This window comes from Triturus cristatus, chromosome 3_2, assembly GCF_964204655.1.
Source record: "Triturus cristatus chromosome 3_2, aTriCri1.1, whole genome shotgun sequence".
Lineage (NCBI taxonomy): Eukaryota > Metazoa > Chordata > Amphibia > Caudata > Salamandridae > Triturus > Triturus cristatus.
Window position 1 is genome coordinate 985,992,740 of NC_140584.1, and position 20,263 is coordinate 986,013,002.

Consider the following 20,263-nt stretch of genomic DNA (forward strand, 5'->3'; position numbering starts at 1 on the left):
CGCCCCTAAATTTAATATTTAGAAGCGACCCTCAACCATGCCTCCTCAGATTCGAAGAAGAAAGAAGTACCGAAGATCTGTGCTGACTCAGGAAGAAGAGGACACTAACTACCTTGGTCCCCAGCCCTACCGGCCTGCCCCATCTATGACCTGCCTACAGCAAGAACCCCGGCAAGTCCAGCAGCCAGAAACCCCCAAAACCCGGAGGACCTGCCCTTCAACCATCTTACAGACTCTGTCTCCCGTGAGCACCGGATTTGTTCAAGCAAAGACTCACCAAAGAGATCGGATTCCAGCGACTCAGCAATTCTGCACCACTCTGCACCCAATGCCCACAGCCCAAGTGGGCCAACACCACAAGCAGGTCTCCCCAGCAATCCTGACCTGGGATCTTTTGATCCCCGACCTCCCTCAAGCCTCAAGATGGCGCCTGCAGCATCATCCTGAAAGGTCCCCTCGACCGCGACAGGAGCTGGTCAGAAAACAACACGCCAGAAGACAACCCTGCACCCAACGCCCCACGGTCTTGGATGGCCCAAGGCATCCCCCAAGATCCCACCTTACCTCTCCTACCGGTGGTCACCTTCAGGAAGTCTCCCTGCAGGGGCCTGAAGCAACTTTGTAGAACCGAAGGTCTTCATTGAAAAGCACAGGGTCCCCAATGTCTGTTTTGCACCCTGCACCCGCCCGCCCCAGTGCCGCAGCTCCTGTGCTAGTTGTTGGCCCCTGCAGTGGTGACCTTAACTCTAGGAGCTTTGCTCCCACAACCGAGTTGAAAAAGAACAATTGATGGACAAAATGCTGATCAATGTCACACATTCACCTCAGTACAGAGATCCAGCCTAAATCCATCCACAACCGAGTGGCAGCAGTCCCTGACCGAAGGCCCCCTTAGCCCCATTGGCTAACATTTGGCCCCTGCATTCTGCACCCGGCTGCCCAAGTGCCGCTGGTGGTGCAACTTTAGTGCCCATCCAGGCTTTGGGGAACCCTGGTCCTAACCCCCAAAACTCCCACACGTAAGTCGTGTACTTACCTGGAAAACCACTAACACTTTTCTCCCATAGGAACCAATGTTAAGAGATTTTGGGCCTAAAACATTTCTAAGTGTTGAACTGTTGTTGTATGGAGAACAGAGAACTCAATTGCAAAGTATAAAAAGTTGTGCTTACCTTGTATTGTGAGATCCTAAGGTGTGGTATCTAGGCATACCACCCCCAGTACTCAAAGTAATCCAAAAGTAACTAAAAGGTAATCTGAAAGTAATTACTGTGTAATTCGAACTACATTTTAAAGTGATACAAACCTGTAACAATTGTAAAATCAACCACAACTGCATTTGCTTGAGCAGTCTTGCATTTGAGAGTATATTTCACTTACCTGTGCCAAGTCCTACTTGGTTCTAAAATAAAACATAAGTATAACTTTTTTATACTTACTTAATTGGTCTGGACTCTGACTGGAGTGTGTGTGAATACAATAAATGCTTAACACACCCTCTGGAAAAGCCTAACTGCTCGCCAACACTACCACAAAGAGAGCTATTAATACTTACTTAATTTAGCCTGTGCTATACCTCTGGGGACTCAGTGTACACTATACCTTACTTTGGTATAGCATATATAAAGCCAGCTTTCTACACTGATCTTCTTGAGAATTCTCGGCAGGAGTGGTATTGGTGGAAAGGGGTACAGGAGGCTGGAGTGCCACCTGAGATGAAAAGCGTCTCCACTTGAGAACTGCCTTGAAAATTTCAGTGCGCACAACTGTTGACATTGCGCTTTCTTGGTGGTGGCTGAAAGATCGAACCAGGGCTCTCCCCACACTTGCAAGAGGCCTTGCACCACCATCCGATTGGAGACACCACTCGTGATCTGCTAGGCATTGACGGCTGAGTTTATCGGTCCTGGCATTCAGAGTCTGTCAGGTTGAACCACCAGAGAAGTGCCATGGTGTTCCAGCCATGTCCAGAGACACATCGCCTCTTAACAAAGGGTCCAAGACCCTACCCGCCCTGCTTGTTGTACTACCATATGGCAGTCGTATTGTCCATAAACACATGCACTAGACTCTCTTTTAAGGAGGTTAGAAAGGCCTTCAACGCCAAGCGAATCGCACAAAGTTCCAACAAGTTTAAGTGGAGTCCAGACTCAGCTGGAAAAAACAGTCCTCTGATCTACACTTCTCCAAGGTGGCTGCCCCAAACCCAGGAGTGACATATCTGTCACTACAGTTAGCTCTGTTTGGATAAGGAAAAGGGGTCTGCCACTGACCCAATTGTGGTTTGTTTGACAAGTTACTTACCTTGAATTACGCCTTATGCGGTACAGACATGATCTAGCTGCGATTCCTTACCTTTGAATTTCCCAGGCATCAGACTGGATTCGGAAGATTTTTCTCCGCTCAATACCTTTGCGTGCCGATAGGTGGTGTCGGTTGGCTCTGCATGACATTGTCGGAATCATCTTTGCTGTTGTGACATCCACGTCACTTTTATAGGAGCCAACTCGGCTCGGTGATGCCAGTTACTTTTCACAACTTTGCACACCAGAAGGGCGAGCCATGAAGTGCGCTGACACTGGTGTGTTTTAATAGCTAGGGCCCGGAAAGGGAATAGCCCTGACCCTAAAAACCTGTCTGAGGTGCAGGAAGGATGGATGAGTTGGTAAGGAATCTGCTGCTAGATAATGTCTCAACTAGATAAGGCACATTACCGAAGATAAGTAACTTGTCCATCTGATATAGACATCTAGCCACAGATTCCTTACCTTTGAACAGGTACACAAGCAATACCATCCACGGAGGAGGGACTGCGGACAGGTTTTAGACCAAGAAGTCCTGCAGGACAGAGAGGCTAAAAAGGTTGTCACTGCAGTCTTGACTGTCCAGGCAGTAGTGCGCGGTGAACATGTGCAGTGATGCCCACGTTGCTGCTTGACAAGTGTCGAGGAGTGGTACTCCACGTTGCAATGCTGTGGTAGCAGCCTTAGTTGGGTAGAATGAGCCCTTAAGCCTTTAGTAGGCTGCTTTTTGGCCAGAGCATAGCAGAATTTGATGCAAATGATGACCCATCGAGAGAGTGTCCTTTTCTGGACCGTACGGCCCTTCTGTACTCCCATGTACCCCACAAAGAGTTGGTTGTCCATCCGGAACTTTTTAGTGCAGTCAAGGTAGAAAGACAATGCTCTTTTTAGGTCCAGACGGTGGAGTAATTTTTCTTCTTTATAGGGATGCAGTGGAGCACAGAAAGTGGGCAAGGTGACCGATTGTCCCACAAGTTACTACTTTCAGTAAGAAAGAGGCCCCATTGCGAAGCACCAGCTTATCAGGGAAGATGGGCAGGTAAGGAGGCTTGGATGACAGAGCCTGCAATTCGCTCACCCTCCTAGCAGAAATTATCACCACTAAAAAGGCTGTTTTGATGATATGCAGCCGGAGGGTGCAGGTGTGCAGAGATTTGAGCGGAGCACACATCAGAAAGTTGAGAACCAAATTAAGGTCCCACTGGGGCATGATGAAAGGGGCAGGTGCGAACATATGTATAAGGCCCTAGAGAAAACTGTTGCCAATAGGGGATTTAAACAAAGTGGGTTGGTCTGACAGCCTTAAAAAGGCAGACAAGGCTAAAAGGTTCTCTTTAAGAGTGCCCATAGCACAGCCCTGCTGGGCAAGGATCAAAATAACAAGTAAGACTTGAGATAGGGAAGAAGAAAGAGTATCAATAGACCTTTCTGTATCATATCTTACAAAGTTGTGTGGCATACACTGTCTTGGTAGAGGGATCCCTGGCTGTCAAAACATTACAGACAGGAGGAAGGTCGAATGCTATAAACTACGGCTGCTCAATTTCCACACAAAAAGGCATTGAGTTGACAGTTCGGATGGAGAACCCTCCCCTGCTGCTGCAACAGAAGATCTTCCCGAAGGGATAGTCTGGCCAGAGGATCGGTACTCAACTGCAGAAGCTTGGGATAGCAGACTCTCCGTGTCCAGTCAACAGCCACAAGCCCGGTCGCTCCTGATCTTCTCGAGTACTCTGGGCAGGAGTGGTATGGGCGGAAAGTCATGTAGGAGGCCTGAGCTCCAATCAAGATGAAAAGCATCTCCAATCAAGAGCTGCCTTGGGAACACCAACGTGCAAAACTGCTGACATTCTCGGCGGAGGCAAACAGATCTATCCAAGGCTCGCCCCACTGCTTAAAGAGACCTTGTGCCACCTCCGGATGGAGATCCCATTCATGTTCTGCTAGGTATCAACAGTTGAGTTTGTCTGTACTAGCATTCAGGGAACCTGCCAGGTGTTGAACTACCAGGGATATGCCCTGCTCTTTAAGCTATGTCCAGTGACGCAGGGCCTCTTGACAAAGGGTCCATAACCCCACCCCAACCTGTTTGTGGCAGTACTACATGGCAGTGCTGTTGTCCGTGAACACTTGAACCAGCTTTCCCTTGATTGAAGGAAGAAAAGCTTTCAACGCCAAGCAAATCGCTTGGAGCTCCATCAAGTTGGTGTTGAGTTCGGATTCTGCTGGAGACCAGAGCACTCTGATCTCTATCTCTCCCAGATGGCTGCCCCATCCCAGGAGTGACGCATCTGTCACTACTGTGTGTTCTGGTTGGGGAAGGGAGAGAGGTCTCTGCCTCTGACCCAAAGAGTCTGCATATGCCATCTGGCATGTGTCACAAGCAGGATGCAGGATGCAATGAAATCCAGCAGCCTCCAAGTCATTCTCAGTGAGATCCAGGATAGAGGCTGCAACATCGGTATCATACCCTAAATATCCTGGACTCGCACTCAGGAGGATAGGCCCAAAACTGCATTGTGCCATGAACAGCTCTGATGAAAGGGAGCGTCAGAGAGGGAGTCGGGGGTGGCTTTGGCACGTTGATAGTGAACCCCAGCAAAAGCAGGAGGTTTGTCATAGTCTAGAGGTAGGATACAACAGCCTGGGGAGAGCCCACCTTGAAGAGCCAGTCGTCGAGATAGAGGAAGACTGGTACCCCCGATCTGCGCAGATGAGCTGCAATCACCGCCATCACCATGGTAAACACCCGAAGGGGCGCTGGTAAAGCCAAAGGGAAGCATCTTGAACTGAAAGTGCTAGTGGCCTACCGTAAACCGCAGGTAGCGCCAATGAGCCGGCAGGACGGGAATGTGAAAATAGGCGTCCTGTAAGCCCAACGCTACATCTAGTCTCCAGGGTCTAGGTCTGACAAGACCTGAGCCATAATGAGCATATTGAAATTTTACTTTTTGAGAAAGTAATTGAGGGCTCACAGATCTAGGATAGGGCGCAGGCCCTTTTCCTCTTTAGGACCAGAAAGTAGCGGGAATAAAAACCACAGCCTACTTCTGGTGCCGGAACACTCTCAAGAGCTCCCTTGGCCAAGAGAATCACGATGTCCTCCTGGAGCAAAGCCAGGTGATCCTCCGTCAGCCAGTTGTAAGTTGGAGACATGCAGGGAGGACTAGTCTCGAAGGGGAGAGAGAAGCCCCTTCTAACTATCTGAAGGACCCAACTATCCGACGTGATATTATGCCAGTGGTGGAAGTGATGGCTGATCCTGCCACCAACTGGCTGCCCATAATCTTGAAGAGCTGGACTAGGGAGGCTGAGGCTGCAGGGGGGGGGCAGAGGGGGTCTGACGCCAACCTCTGGAGGGCCGACTAACAGGGTCAGAACGAGCTGAACCCATTACTGCGTAGAGTTTGCTGAACTTGAGCTGTGTTGTGGCTGGCATATGGCTGGCGTGGCTGAAAGCCCCTTCTGTAGCCACTAAAGTGGCGAAAGGCAGACGGGGGGACGTGTGGCCACTGAGAGGCCCAAGGTCTTGGCCATAGCCCAGGAGTCCTTATAGCGCTTCAGGGCCATGTCTGCCTTGTCTCCGGAGAGACAGGTGCCATCAAAGGGCATGTCCATGAGGGAAGCCTGGACATCCCCGGAAAAGCCAGAAGTTCTTAGCCAGACGTGGCATAGAACAGCCATCATAGATAAAATCGCTCTGCCTAGCGAGACAGTTGTGCCATTAAAGGGCATGTCCATGAGGGAAGCCTGGACATCCCCAGAAAAGCCAGACTTTCTCAGCCAGACGTGGCATAGAACAGCCACCATAGATGAAAGTGATCTGCCTAGCGAGTCGGTCGTGTCAAGACCACAACGAATAGCCAACTTTGCCACATCTCTCCGGTCTGATACTGCTTGGGAGAGGATGGCCGGGCCTCCTCTGGGACCTATGGCAGCACGTGCGCACCTGTTTCCCACAAGGAGTAGAAGTAACGGTCCAATTTGCAGGCGTTGTTCACCAACTGCAAAGCAAGGCTGGGGCAAGAATTTTTTTCTAACCCCAACTATCCAGCCTCTTGGATTCCCTGTCCAGAGGTGCAGAAGGGAATGCACCCTGTGATGTAGAGGCTTGGACCACAAAGCTCTCAGGGGTAGGGTAGTTGTTGAGGAAATTTAGGTTGCCCGGTGAAGGCGATGGCAGCGGGCGATTGTTCTATTCACAAGAGCCCGTGTGCAGGGTTTGGACCAGGTCCCAAGCAGGACATCAGTCAAGGCCTCATTGAAAGGTAGGAGGAGTTTCGAGGAAGAGACACCCGGCTGCAGAAACTACATCAAAATGTTAGTCTTGACAGCCACAGAAGGGAGCTGAAGGTCCAGGAGCTCAGCTGCACTTCGCACCTCCATAACTCCCTTCTTTGTAGCAACGGTAGAGGGAGAAAGCCGACCAGTATCTGGAGACGTGTCCAGTCCGCTTGCCTCATACCAGTCCATTTCTTGCTCTGGCTAGTCTTGCAAAGGGTCCAGGGACCCCTCCCAATCTTCCTCCATTCCTTTCCCTTAAGAATAAGGCTGAAAAACCTACCTAGGACCCAAGGGTGGTGTTGGCACCAGAATCGGAGTCAGTAGGCCCTGATCCGGGTCATTGGGGATGTGAATGGGGCTGGCACCGGTAGCGTTGGGAGTCTCAGTGGGGGGCGGTGCAGTTCCAGTGGCATGACCAGAGTCGATCCGGATCCATTACCGGAGGGGGTGGGGGATTGAGAAAGGGGGGGGTGGGTGGAGAGAGGTCATCGGCGGCAGAGCCACCGGCATGGAACCCGATGGAGCCCCCTCTGGGCCCAAAGGCACGCTGGCAGGATCAGACCGCCCAAAAGAGGCACATAGCATCATAACATTCCTTGAGCTGGGGGTTCGGGCGGTCGGGGGGGACTCGCTCCCAGTAAGGCAAGGAAGCACAGAGCCAACCCAGGCGCAAGTTCAGCCGAACAAGGCCTAAAACGCTAGGCCTCTTATGTCACGTCACCTGACCTACGGGCAGTAGCACGCTTTAACTTCTTGTGTTTTTTATGGTTCTTACCTGACCGACTGAAGTCTTCATGTGGGAGGACGAAGACGTAGGGCTCCTGGAGCATACCCAGATCTTCCTTATCGACCCGGGACCAAGAACAAGACCTCTGGGACGAATGCCACGGTGCCGAACGTTGGGACGCAAGCAGCTTTAGGAACCACTCCCTCAAAGCATTCAGAGCCATGGCCCAGCAGCTGGAGCACGACCTCTAGTTACAGTCGTGCTTTAGGCACCAAAGACATGGATTGGTGATTGACATGGCGCAGTGACAGGTGCCGCATGACTTGAATCCAGAAGCCTTCTTGGACATATTGCACACCAAGAATAGTCGACAAAACGTCGAAAAAAGCTTGTTAAAAAGTGATAGAGGGTAGATTCCCTCACGGATCTGCTCCAACTAGCACAGAAAGAAAAGAAAAAGTAACTGATGTGAGATCGCCGCGGTGGCGTCTATCAAAGTGATATGGATGAAACTATGCAGAAGCCGACAGACGCCAAGTGGAGCCGACCGATGCCACGTGGAGCCGACCGACGGCACGTACCACCACGCAAGGGTATTGCTCGAAGAAAAATCTTACAGATCCAGTCAGACGCATGGAAAATTCAAAGGTAAGGAATCTGCGGCTAGATGTCTCTGCAGATCTCTTGCAGTTCCCTCTGAGATCTGGACCATATCAGAAAGATTCCGCTGATGATGCGGCCATGGAACTTCAGGTCCCATTGCAGAGCATGCCTATGTCAATAGGCATGCGATACCTGCAGGATGCAGGAGGCTCTGAGGGATAGGAGCCTCAGAGTCTGTCCCACCGAAATCCAGGAAAGAAGCTGAAACATCAGTATCATAGCCTGAATATCCTGAAGAACAGCAAACTGAAAGTGCTTGAGGCCCACTGTGAACCGCAGGCGACATCTATGGGCGGAAAGGACAGGGATGTGAAAATATGTGTCCTGCAAATTCAACGTTACCATCCAGTCTGCTGGGTCTACAGCAGAAGGAACCTGAGCGAGGTTGAGCATTTTGAATTTCTCCTGTTTGAGAAAGAGATTGAAAAGGTGCAGGTCTAGAATATGATGAAGTACTCCGTTCCTTGAGGGGCACCAGAAAATAGAGAGAATAGCAACCACAACCTACTTCTGATGCTGGAAACCCTCTTTATGCTCTCTTGGCCAGGAGAGCCAGCACTACCCAGCAGAGTAGGGAAAGATGATCCTCCATTTACCAGTCGTTAGTGGGAAGCATGGGTGGAGGGGTAACCACAAAGAGGAGGGAGTTGCCTCTTTTTACAACCTGTAGTCCTCAACGGTCTGATATTATTGACCTCCAGTGGGGCAGGTGATGGAGTATCTTGCCCATACCCACTGGATGCCCATGATGGCAGATGGGCAAGCTAAAGGTGCTTGGAGGCTGTGACTGCCGGGGGAGTGGAGGACTGGCCTGACCTCGGCTACCTGTCCAACGTGCTCTGCGCGTCCTCTGCCACATAAAGGTGTGGAAGCTTGCTGGTCTTGGTGTTTGGGGAGGTACTGACAGAGTTGGAAACCCCTTCTGGGAACACGAAAGGGGAGAAAGGTGGGCTGGGGAGAGGGGCAATAGAGAGGCCCAAGGCCCTGGCTGTAGCCCTTTCATTCATCTCCTGTACCAGACCTGTCAGACAAAAGGCCCTGGCTTCGACCCAGAAGTCATGGCTCCGGATGTCGTCGGATGCCGGTCCTGCTCCGCGTCGAGTCAAGGACAATAAGGATGGCAGCGTCCCTGGGCGACAATGGTACCGGGGGCTTCGGCATGGGAGTGGGCACCAGAGAAGGTTTCTGTCTCGACGCTCAGTATCCAGCCCCAGATCCATGGACCCGGACTGGTGCTGAGGGCGTACCCACCGGTGGAATCCAGTGAGGGCTCCTTCCGAAACCATGGTACCCTCAGGTGCTCCAGAGGGGTCACACCACCCAAAAATGAGGTACATGGCCTCACAGAACTCATGTAGTTGCCGGGGTCGCACTAGCTCTGGCAAAATCAGGGAAGTGCGATCCAACCCTGGTTAAGGATCTGCGTAGGAGTAAGCCTGGGGTGCCGATGCTCCCTTGTCTCATCCAAAGATTTGGACAGATGCGAAGAAGTCGAAGACCTCTTCGACTTCTAAGACAACTTCCTTTTGTGTGATTTACCCGACAACTCCTGTCTGGTGCGGCTCTGGGAGCAGTCCCAGGACCTTCCCTGCAACCCAGATCTTCATTGTCGTGGGGTTGTCCGACATCAGGCAGGGAGGAGCATGAGGATGCACTCCCTCAACCCCTTTGGATACATGTTGTGGAAATTCTTGCAGGCCTTTGAGTCATGGTCTTTCATGATGCACCATAGACAGACCAAGTGGGGGTCTGGCGCAAAATGGTTTGAAATCTACTGTTTCTTGGAAGACATCCCTGTCACACCAGGACAAAGGATTTATTCACAAAAATATTCCACAAAACATTGAAAAGTCAGTCAAAAAGTGAATGTGGGGTAGCTCGAGGGATCTACGCTATGTGGTGTTGAAAGGAAAGAACTGATGTTAGAGCACCGAGGTGGTGCCTATGTGGGTACCGTACACATACCACCTACCTGCGCGCAGGGGTGCTGCTCAAAAATTATTTCCGGATCCAGTTTGACGCCTGGGAATAATTCTAAGGTAAGGAATGTACGGCTATAAGTCTCAATCAATTTCTCCCAATATTTGAGTATTCTCCCTCCCAGATATTCTTTTGATGGATGCTACATGAGGGGCTTGAGATAATCCAGATTTGGTAAATAAATACTTATGTTTTACTACCTTGACTGGGGATGAGACAAAAAGAAAAAAGAAACAATGAATGTTAAAGTAAAAAAAGAGAAGAAAGGAAGGAGCTTCGGATGGTTGTGCCATGTCAAAAGGGCAGAGCTTGAGCTCAAGATACAAGCAATGGGAAGAGGAAGAGATAAAAAGGAGTAATGAAAATTTCCATTAAGTAATTGGGTCATTATTCAGGAACTAATTAGCATCCAAATCAAATGGTGTTACCTTCATTTGTATTGGTATTAAGGATTAATGCAAATGAGGGAATCTTACTGCTTGTGTACAAAAGCGCTGGTGATAAAAACAAACCATTGAGGATGCATTAAATTTGTGCCAGGAAGCTGTAAAACTTTACATGCCCCCTCATTGTATTTTATGAAGGGTCAAAGATCAAAGCATGCTTAGTACCCTCCTCCCCAAGGGCAATGGTGCAGTCACAGACTGCTACCCACTGTGATAAGGATTTTCGGGCTCCAGTCCAAAGAGAGCCCAGGGTAATCTTGCATAGACATGAACAAGATAGGAGGTTCGATGTTGTATCTGGAGGTCCGAACAATGAAGAGCGCAGCCTGTCACAAAATCCAACCCTCTCATACATAGTTCACCTGCCTAAAGGATTGGTCTCACAGATGAGTGCATGGCAGTGTTTTGGGGCTGATTGTAGGTCTGCATTTTGATCTTGTGGGTCAGTCTTTACTGTTGAGGTCTCTGATCTTACCACAAACATCACCTGCAACAAGCACAAATGAGTGCAGTCTCCTATAACTATACAGTCTGCTTTACCAATTTAAAATCGTTTTGATTTGCAAATGTTAGACAACAGGTTTTTATTAGGTATCAGGTTAGCTAATTGCGATCACTTTTATTTCGGAATCCTAGCCGGTTTTCTGTTTGAATCTGACCCTGTTCTCATAAGAGGCTCCAGTCCCTGCTCTCAAATGTTGTGTGGCACTTGCACGGAAAACCGAGACTTGCGGTGTCCCGTAGTGTGTATTTCTGCCCTGTTTTCTTTCCAGTGCACAAGATACCTGATTTAGTTAGTACATGGCCAGTAGACAGTTAATGGGGGAATCCAGGTATGTGCCAGGTTGCACAAAAAGGAGGTGAGTACTGGAGCAAACCAGTGGCATGGAGGCGGGAATAATGTTGGCTCAGAAGTGCTGTTAAGGGTGTGATGAGTACAGCTTAGGAGTTGCAGAGCTTGTGTGGTTGCTGGGCAGAGGCAAGGCAGTTCAAGGCTCAGTTGATGGGGTGCAGGGCATGGCTAAGGGGGTGCAGTATGGGGGAAGCTGTTTAGGGTGAGGCTCTGAAGAGGACATTTATGAAAGCACAGATAAGAGTGGCTGAGTTGCTTCAGACTATCGTTAAGGAGTAGGCACCTGGATACCTAGCTTACCACTTGTTTGTGGCTCCGAGTTCCTGCTTGTTCCAGACTGATCCCGTGACACCGAAGCTACCCGGGTTTTACTGTTAAGGTTTTGCCAACCAGGGTTTCCCACTCACAGTTCTTCCCGCCAACAGAAGCCCCGCCCACCCCAGGACCTACTTAATGCAGGCCGCAGCACGACCACATCAGTACACACCTGGAAACCTAGCTTGTCACTTGCCTGTGGCTTCTAGTTCCTGCTTGTTCCCGACGGACCCACTGACACCACAGCTGCACGGGTTTTTCCAATCATCATTCTTCCCACCAACAGAAGACCCACCCACCGCAGTACCTACCTAATGTAGGCCACAGTGCGACCGTGCGCCGCTTGTGCGCCAATGGCAAGCCTGTCTGTGCCCAGACTTTGCCCAGTGCCACGAACTCTGGCCCTCACTTTCCCTGGCTTGTTCGCCTCCGAAGATACACCATCGCCGAGCTCTACACCATAGACCCTGGAGGCCGCAACGAACACTGCCACCGTGCCGGCCCATGATTTACGGTAGGACCTTTCATCTGCACCTTCTGCGACTTCACCTGCAACTGCATACCCACTAGCCCACTGACCAGCCCCACCCGAACACACCACAGACACCACCTGAACAAAAACACCAACTTGCATTCGCCCTTCTCAACTCACGCTCACTAGGCAAGCATTCCAATGAATTATGGCACCTGCTCGCCACCCAAGCACATGACATCGTCTTCCTCACTGAGACCTGGCTCAACCCCACATCCGCACGCCAGACATTGCCACAGCAATTCCTGACTGATATAAAATCACTCACCAGGACCGCACCAACAAGCCGGTAGGAGGAACAGCCATTATCCACAAAGAGACCATACAGTGTACTGCCACCACCGACTACACTACCACCACCATGTAACACCTCAACTTCAAGCTCCACATGGACAAGACAACCATCAGAGGCACCCTTGCATGCCAACCCCCAGGCCAGCGCTCAAGCTTCTGCAACACCATCGTAGACTTCATTACGCCCCCAATCTTAGACTCCAAGGACTACAATTTCCTTGGCGACCTAAATTTCCACATAGATGACCCCAACGACAATAACACTGCACACCTTCTTGACAGTCTAAGCAGCCACGGATTGACCCAGATCATCCACGACCCTACACACCCCGCAGGACACACGCTGGACCCAATTTTCACCTCCAGCAATCACGTCAAATACAGCCATGTCACAAAACTCAAAGCGCTCTCAACGCCTCCAACTCTGCTACTGCCATCAACCTCGACCAAGGAGTGAAAAAAGTAAACTCCTGGATCACCAATTGTGCAGACAGCATCATTCTCATCAAGAGCAACATCCATAGAAAATCCTCCAAAAAGGCCAGCAGGTACACCTAAGAACTCAGAACAGCGCAACGGAACAACAAACAGCTGGAGGAGATGGCACACCTGCAAGGACACCACCAACAGGGCAGCCTTGAAGACCTCTCTCAACCTCTACCTCTGCCTGCTGAGGAAAACAAAGAAGACAACCTTTGCCGCACGCATGGAAACCAGTGCCAACAACACCAAGTAACTTTTCAACATCGTTAAGGAAGTCTCCAACCTGTTGCCAGCGAAAACAACATCATACACTCACAGGAGCTGGTTGACAGCCTTGCCCACTTCTTCCACTACAAGATCGCAACCATATACAGAAACTTCGAACCCCAACCCACACCTTTGGCCTTCCTCGATAGATACGCAACTACTGTAACCAACACAAACCACACAATGACAACCTGGAACATTCTCTCCACCAGGGTCACCACTTTCACCATAAAAAAAATCCATCCACTCGAGAACTCCTACAGACCCATTCCAGCACCACATCTTCAACCTTGGTAACTAAATGATCGGCCAGGAACTCACCACCCTACTCAATACCTCTATACCCACCGCAACATTTCTCGATGCCTGGAAACATGCCTAAGTCAGACCACTACTCAAAAAACCCTCTGCCGACGTAAGCGAACGCAAAAACTATCAGCCAACTTCCCTGCTCCCATTCCCAGTGAAGATTCTAATAAAGATCATCAACAATCAACTCATGAAACACATGGAGCAAAGCCAACTACTCAACGCCTCCCAATCTGGCTTCCGTAACAATCACAGCACCGAAACTGCCCTGATGGCAGCCACCAATGACATCCAAACCCTCCTCAACTGAGGAGAAACAGCAGCTTTGATCTTCCTTAACCTCTCGGCAGCCTTCAACACTGTATCCCACTTTATGCTGATCAAAAGACTCCATCAGATCGGCATCTAAGGGGATGTGCTCAGATAGATCACCTCTTTCCTCACTAGAAGAACCCAGACGATCCACCTCTCAACCCAAGGAGATCACCTGCAGTGTCGGCCAGGGCTCATCCCTCAGCCCCAAACTCTTCAACGTATAGATGACCCCACTGGCCAACATTGTCAGATCCCATGGTCTCAATAATTTCCTACTCATATGACACCCAGCTCACCCTTTAACTCACGGACGACCCCACCACTACCAGAACTAACTTCCACAGATGCATGACAAACGTCGCCGCTTTGATGAAGAACAACTGCCTGCAGCTAAACACAGATAAGATGGAAATACTGATCTTTGGCAACAGCAGCAACACATGGAATGACTCCTGGGGGCCATCAGACCTAGGGTCTGCACTCACTCCCTCTGACCAAGCCAGAAACCTCGGAATTATCATTACAAAAAGCTCACCATGAAATCACAGATCAACGCCGTCTCCACCGCCTGCTTCCTCAATCTGCGCATGCTATTAAAGATTTTCAAGTGGCTACCCCTAGACACAAGACGCACTCTGACACAGGCCCTCATCACCAGCCAACTGGACTACAGCAACGCCCTCTACATAGGAATCCCCGCACACCTCCTACAGAGACTTCAGACCATACAGAACGCTGCAGCCAGACTCCTCCTCGGCCTTCCCCGATTAACCTACATCACACCCCACCTCAAGCAATTTCACTGGCTCCCCATACAGAAGATATGCCACTTCAAGCTGCTGACCCACGCACACAGGCTCTACACAACCAAGGACCTGCCTACATTAATCACCGTCTGAACTTCCACCAACTCTCAAGAAGACTATGCTCTGCCTCCCTTTCACTTGCCCATACTCCCCACATCTAAGCCTCTGGTACCTGCAAGCACCTGGATACCCTATTGGATAATTAGCCGCGCTTTATGAATCTTGATTGATTGAATGATTGAATACCTTCAAAAGGGTGGCTAGAAGTGTGCAATCGATGACTGAGGGTTTTTTGTTTCGGAGTGATGCTGTCCAGATAAGAATGTGCAGTGCATGGATGATCATGGGTGCGCATGTATGTATGAATTAAGTATTTCTATAGCATGAGCCAAAAGGCAGAAGAGCGCTGTACAGGGTCAAAGACAAGCATAAATTCAGCAAGTGTTAGGAAAGGTAGCTGGTTTGAGGACAGTTAATACATGGTGATGTAGTGTTCTTCAAGAGTCTTCAACTCTTTTCTAAATGTGAGCAGCGTTGGGGTCGTCCTGATGGATACAGGGATTTTGCTCCTTATCATGGGAGTATAGATTGTAAAGGCCTGCTGCCTTCTTTATTTCACTATACCACTCTTTAGTTTGCAGTCTGATCGTGTCCTAGCTGGGGGCGTGCTGAGAACTACTAGAGATAGTGAGCAAGCCCACAAAATAATCGGAGCTGCTGGTCGTGATGGCTTTGTAAATGAACAGCATGCTGTGCAAGCAAAAGATAAGAAAACAATTACTGAATCTTGCTGCATGTTGCATAAAGGCTTTCTGCAACACATGATTTTAGAAGAGGAGCTAAATCTGTGCAAAACTTTAAATCACTGCTATTTTGTGCACTGAGCATATTAGTCAAAAATCACCAACTCTGAACTTATTTTAGAACAAAGAAAAACCTGGGACAGCATTCATAAGAATGGATATAGTGAAGTACTTAATCTGAACTACACAATTCAAGGTTCCATCCAGAAAGGTTATCTATCACATGTTGTTACTAATGCAATAATAGCAGCCCAATGCACTTTCCTTGAAAAAAATCTGTTAACTTCAGTACTTTTCTGAAGTTTCATTAAGAAACAAATATTTAAACATGTTAAGTAGGTTGTTAGGGTAACTAGCACATTTCTAAAGTAGGATCAGGTAGCATCCTTGGCTGTTAAGATTCAAATCTAGGTGGAACTGAGCAGCTACAGGAAACCACTATTCAGGTGCTTTATTTTCTTAAGCCCTATACATTACATACTGCGCTTTTTAACTTGATATTCAGATTTCTTCCAATGATATAATTATATACTGAAATAACAAACATTTTTAAAGGCATATTTGAAAGGTACATGCCTGTCTGAAACCTTCCCCGATGACCAGCAGTCACAGTAAACTTGTATCCCCATTCAGTGTTGCTGATATCGGAAGTAAAACGATAATACAAGGTGTCACCTGTATCAATTACATGACAAACAAAATATCAAAATTGAATATAGAATGACAAACACTTCATAATAAAAACATTTTTATATTTTCAGAATGAAAGTAACTGGAGAAAGTACAAAAACACAACCCTCATATGAATATTGCACAGCAGTCCGCTATTGCTTTGCATAATAGTCACACCATGCGCTACAAACTTCAAATTGTGAATATATACAGTGTAGGGAAAACATATACCTCTGTCTCCATTTCAAATGCATTCCTTTTATTCTTGACTAGTTCATTAGAATGGGTGAGACACAAGAGACACAAAATGAAACTTGTTTTACTTATCTTCAGTAATAATTTTCTTCTATAAACATTCTTCCTTCCGCCCACAGGTGTTCCAAAAGTCCAATAAACTAGAGGTAAGGTAGGTCTAGTATTAGCCAAGACCTTGTGATTGGAGAAAAATTAAATGTATAATGTACATGTATAACATACTTAAAGGGCTTTCTGTTCATCCATTGGTATGTTGTTGAGTCATTCACATACTGGATCCAACCACAACAGCATACCGCATGGGGCGGTGAACCAGAGTATTTTAGCCACTGGATAACTTCACTTTGAGTGAGTGCAATTTGCTCTTTCACAATAAGCACATCCACACACAAGGTAGTACCTTTCAATGCCCAGTGTTTTTGTTTTCACTTTATTACTACTTTATTGTTGCCTTTATATTTAGAGCTTGATGTGATATCATGATGCCGTCTACCAGCGTTTCATGCACAGGGCACATTCCATCTTTATCAGCTCCTGTCTCCTGCAAATGCTTTTGTGAATTCCTTCTGGGGTGGCCTTTGTTTATCCAATGGCTTCTATTTCACAACATACCCGATTGTGCCCATTTGAAACTATTTTTTATAAAGTTCTCCTCTTTTCAGCATGCACATAATTAAATGTGTTTATAACTGCCTCCTGTGTGTCATGCTGCTATGTATTTTAATTGAGGACTACATTTATACTTGTAAACCAATTTAGTCTGTTTATCACCTGGTATGCCTTTCTAGTTTGGTTTCAGTACTCTCCCATATATTCTCCCATACTTATACAGCCATTTAACTGTTAAATTGCGGAGAAGTGCAAACATTTAAAGAAAAAGGACAACTCTGCTTTATCGACCTGAAAGCAGCTTTCGATCGGAAGGACCGATCCCTCTTATGGGCAAAATTAAGACGATGGAGCATTCAAGAGAAAACTTTGAGAGCAATTGCAACGTTATATACTGACACATGGATCCAAATGAACAAGTTACTTACCTTCGGTAACGATATATCTGTAAGAAACATTAGTTAGTTATAGATTCCTTACCTTAGAATTACCCCCTGCCATCAGACTGGATCCGGAAAGTTTTTCGTCAGCAGTACCTCTGCGTGTCAAAGAGCACCTCTGTCAGGAGGTTAGTCCTGACCGCCACCATAGGAAGCTCGAGGTTGAGAGCCTCGACCGCCCTACGCAACACCACTGCGTACAACGCTCCCTCCTCTGTAGCGCCGTTGGTAGGAGGAGACAACATGCCGAGGTTAGGGGAGGTGTCCAAACCACTTGCATCCCCCAGTTCCTCTCTCCAGTCCTGCTCACTGGTCAGTTATAGGGTCACCTGACCCCTCCCAGTCCTCCTTCTCATCTTCTGGGTGCCATTCTGGTTGAAAAGGGGCCCCAGGAGTGAACAGGGGCATAAAAACCCCTCTCTGCACCATCGGTGTCGGACAAAGCCGGTCAGGCTTCGGGTCCACGTCAGGATGAATGCCAGGGTCGACGCCTGCCGGGGGGCCGACCGGTGTCAAACGCGGTAGTGGTGCCGGAGGAAGCAGTGCAGTGCTGGTAGAGGCTAAATGGATGTAGTAGTAACCTTGAACATATGTATGGTTTAGCAAAGGTGGCAGTCGCACCAATGAGTGAAGCTTATCTGTTGAGCGAGCGGATGATCCAAATAGATAAGGATGATAAAAAGTCAAATGTGCATCCAAATTCTTTGTATGTATTAGAGATAGGCAGCAGTTATTATAGCACGCGTGGTATGACAGCCACAAATGGTATGCTGTTAATTTGCAATCGGCTCTCCCTTAGACATATCCAGAGCTTGGCAAGAGTACTTAGTAGTAAGAAGTATCGCGCTGCATGATGTTCGGCGTTCTCCTGCCGCCCTACCTAGGTACATATGTACGAGTTACTTACCTTCGGTAACGGTGTATCTGGTAGAGACTATTCTAGCTGCAGATTCCTTCACGTAGAATTATCCCCAGGCGTGACACTGGATCCGGAAAACCTTTTGCCCAGCATCCCTGTGCGCCAGAGGGACAGCATCACGCGACTCCACCCAGGTGTCGTCCGCGCACGTGACGTCAGCGAGGTCACATAAGTCCCACCCCGGCGTGCCTACGTCAGTTTTCTTCAGAGAACTTTTCCGCGCCACAACGAGGAGTCCACAGACAAAACTGTGAGAGTATAGGAACAGTGTGCGAAAGAGCAGAAAAAGGGATGGTGAGGAACAACACCTTAAAAAGCAGCACCCGGCACTGCAGTACACAAAGGCAGGGAAAGAATAAAGAATAGGGCAGCAACCCTGCCAGTACAGAGACAGCTCCCCCCCCCCCCCCCCCCCCCCCGGAGACCAGGGACATATGTAAAAATGTCACGATAACATGCAACAGAACTACAACCCCAATCAAAGACAAGGAAGGGGAACCAGTCGGGGACATACAGGGAACGACAAAACTCCAAGACATCTCCATCACAGAGTGTGACAACCCCCATCAGGAACAAGGGCAGAGGCACAGCCAAAAGACCCCAACCTCCAGGATCGCAAAGAGCCATAAGTACCAACAAACCGCTAGGTGGCGGCTGCAAGCTAAGGCGGCCATCCCCCAAGCCAACCAGGGGAAGGAATGGCCAAGGCCGAAAGGAAGGAAGAGGGACCGAAGAGTGGGGGACTTGCGGCTCCTCCGGCGAAGACCGCAGTCATGGAGACGGCGAGGATCCGCCTTTAGACGACGTCGGTGAAAAAGCCACGACATGGCGGCCCATCTCCGGCGAGGATGACACCAGCAACCGCCGAACCTCTGGAGAAGAGGATGCGTTCGAAGACGAGTCCACGACACTACGTCAGCCCGATGCCGAAGAGTCCGCAACCTGAGGCAGGACACCGTCACCGGAGGAGACGCCGGGGCAACCTCCGACACGGCACAGGAGACCGGAGCTGGACCGGAGCCGGGGTGGCGAAGGGGCAGAACCGGATCGGCGCCGACCGGAACTCCGATGAGGCAGCCACCTGCGCAGAGGGACGAGAAGGGCCCGTGGAGGGACGAGGAGACCCCCGCCAGCTGCGAATCATGACAGGGCGAGATTGGCCCTCCGCCGACCCCTGTGGTGCCGCCAGGGCCAGTAGCCGCCGGCTCCGTAGCAGCGTCACCTCGGACAAGGTCGCCGCCTGTCCCGAGGACCGAGAGAGGCTTGGGCGAGAAGGGCCCTCCGCTGACCCCTGCAGCGCCGCCAGAGCCCGCAGCTGCCGGCGCTGTGGCGGCATCCTCTGCCACTGACAAGGCCGCCGCCTGTCCCGAGGGCCGAGAGGGGCTCGGGGGTGCGACCCGAGCCCCGGCGACCTCCCGCGACACCACAAGGACTTCCGCGGGAGTTTGCGGCGAAGAGAGGCGCTGTGGTCCGAAGGATGGACCCCCAACAGCACCACATCCTCCGAGCCTGGATCCGAACCAGTCAGCGCCGGGGCCGGAGCCGCCGGAGACGCCGCCCGCACACTGCAAGGGATCCGCCAACGTCCCAGGAGGGGAAGGAGGAGAAGAAGCCAGTGAGGCCTGCAAAGACACCGCATATGTCTCCATCTGGGCTCTGGTCGCCCCCACGCCAGGAAATGGCGGATAAGGGGACAACACGCGGGGTCGAACCACCCCCGGAGAGCCCACGCCCCCGACAGGTCGGAAACCGACCCTCGGGGACAAACTGAAACACTTACCAAGAGGTGAGCGGCGCACTTGCGACCGGGGAGAAGATCGAAGTCGGCGAGGGAAGCCGCGGGCCCGAGAACCCTCCTCAGGGGTCGAGATGATGCCGCCAACCTGGACACACGAGCCAACAGAAGTTTCATCCGGTGCTCACGCCGGGACTTCGGCTTCATCTGCTGGCACGCCTCACAATTAGTGGAGTCGTGGTGCTCCCCCAAA

At 49.9% G+C, this 20,263-nt stretch overlaps 1 protein-coding gene across 2 annotated transcripts in view; it reads right to left on the reverse strand.

Annotated features, from left to right (window-relative positions):
* Positions 1–20,263, reverse strand: part of ZZEF1 (zinc finger ZZ-type and EF-hand domain containing 1) — a 1,433,434-nt gene that overhangs the window by 138,947 nt on the left and 1,274,224 nt on the right. For both annotated transcript variants that reach the window (XM_085649580.1, XM_085649579.1), the window contains one exon: positions 15,957–16,055. In XM_085649580.1, coding sequence (XP_085505706.1) covers positions 15,957–16,055 — 99 coding nt within the window. The remainder of the gene's footprint in view (positions 1–15,956; positions 16,056–20,263) is intronic.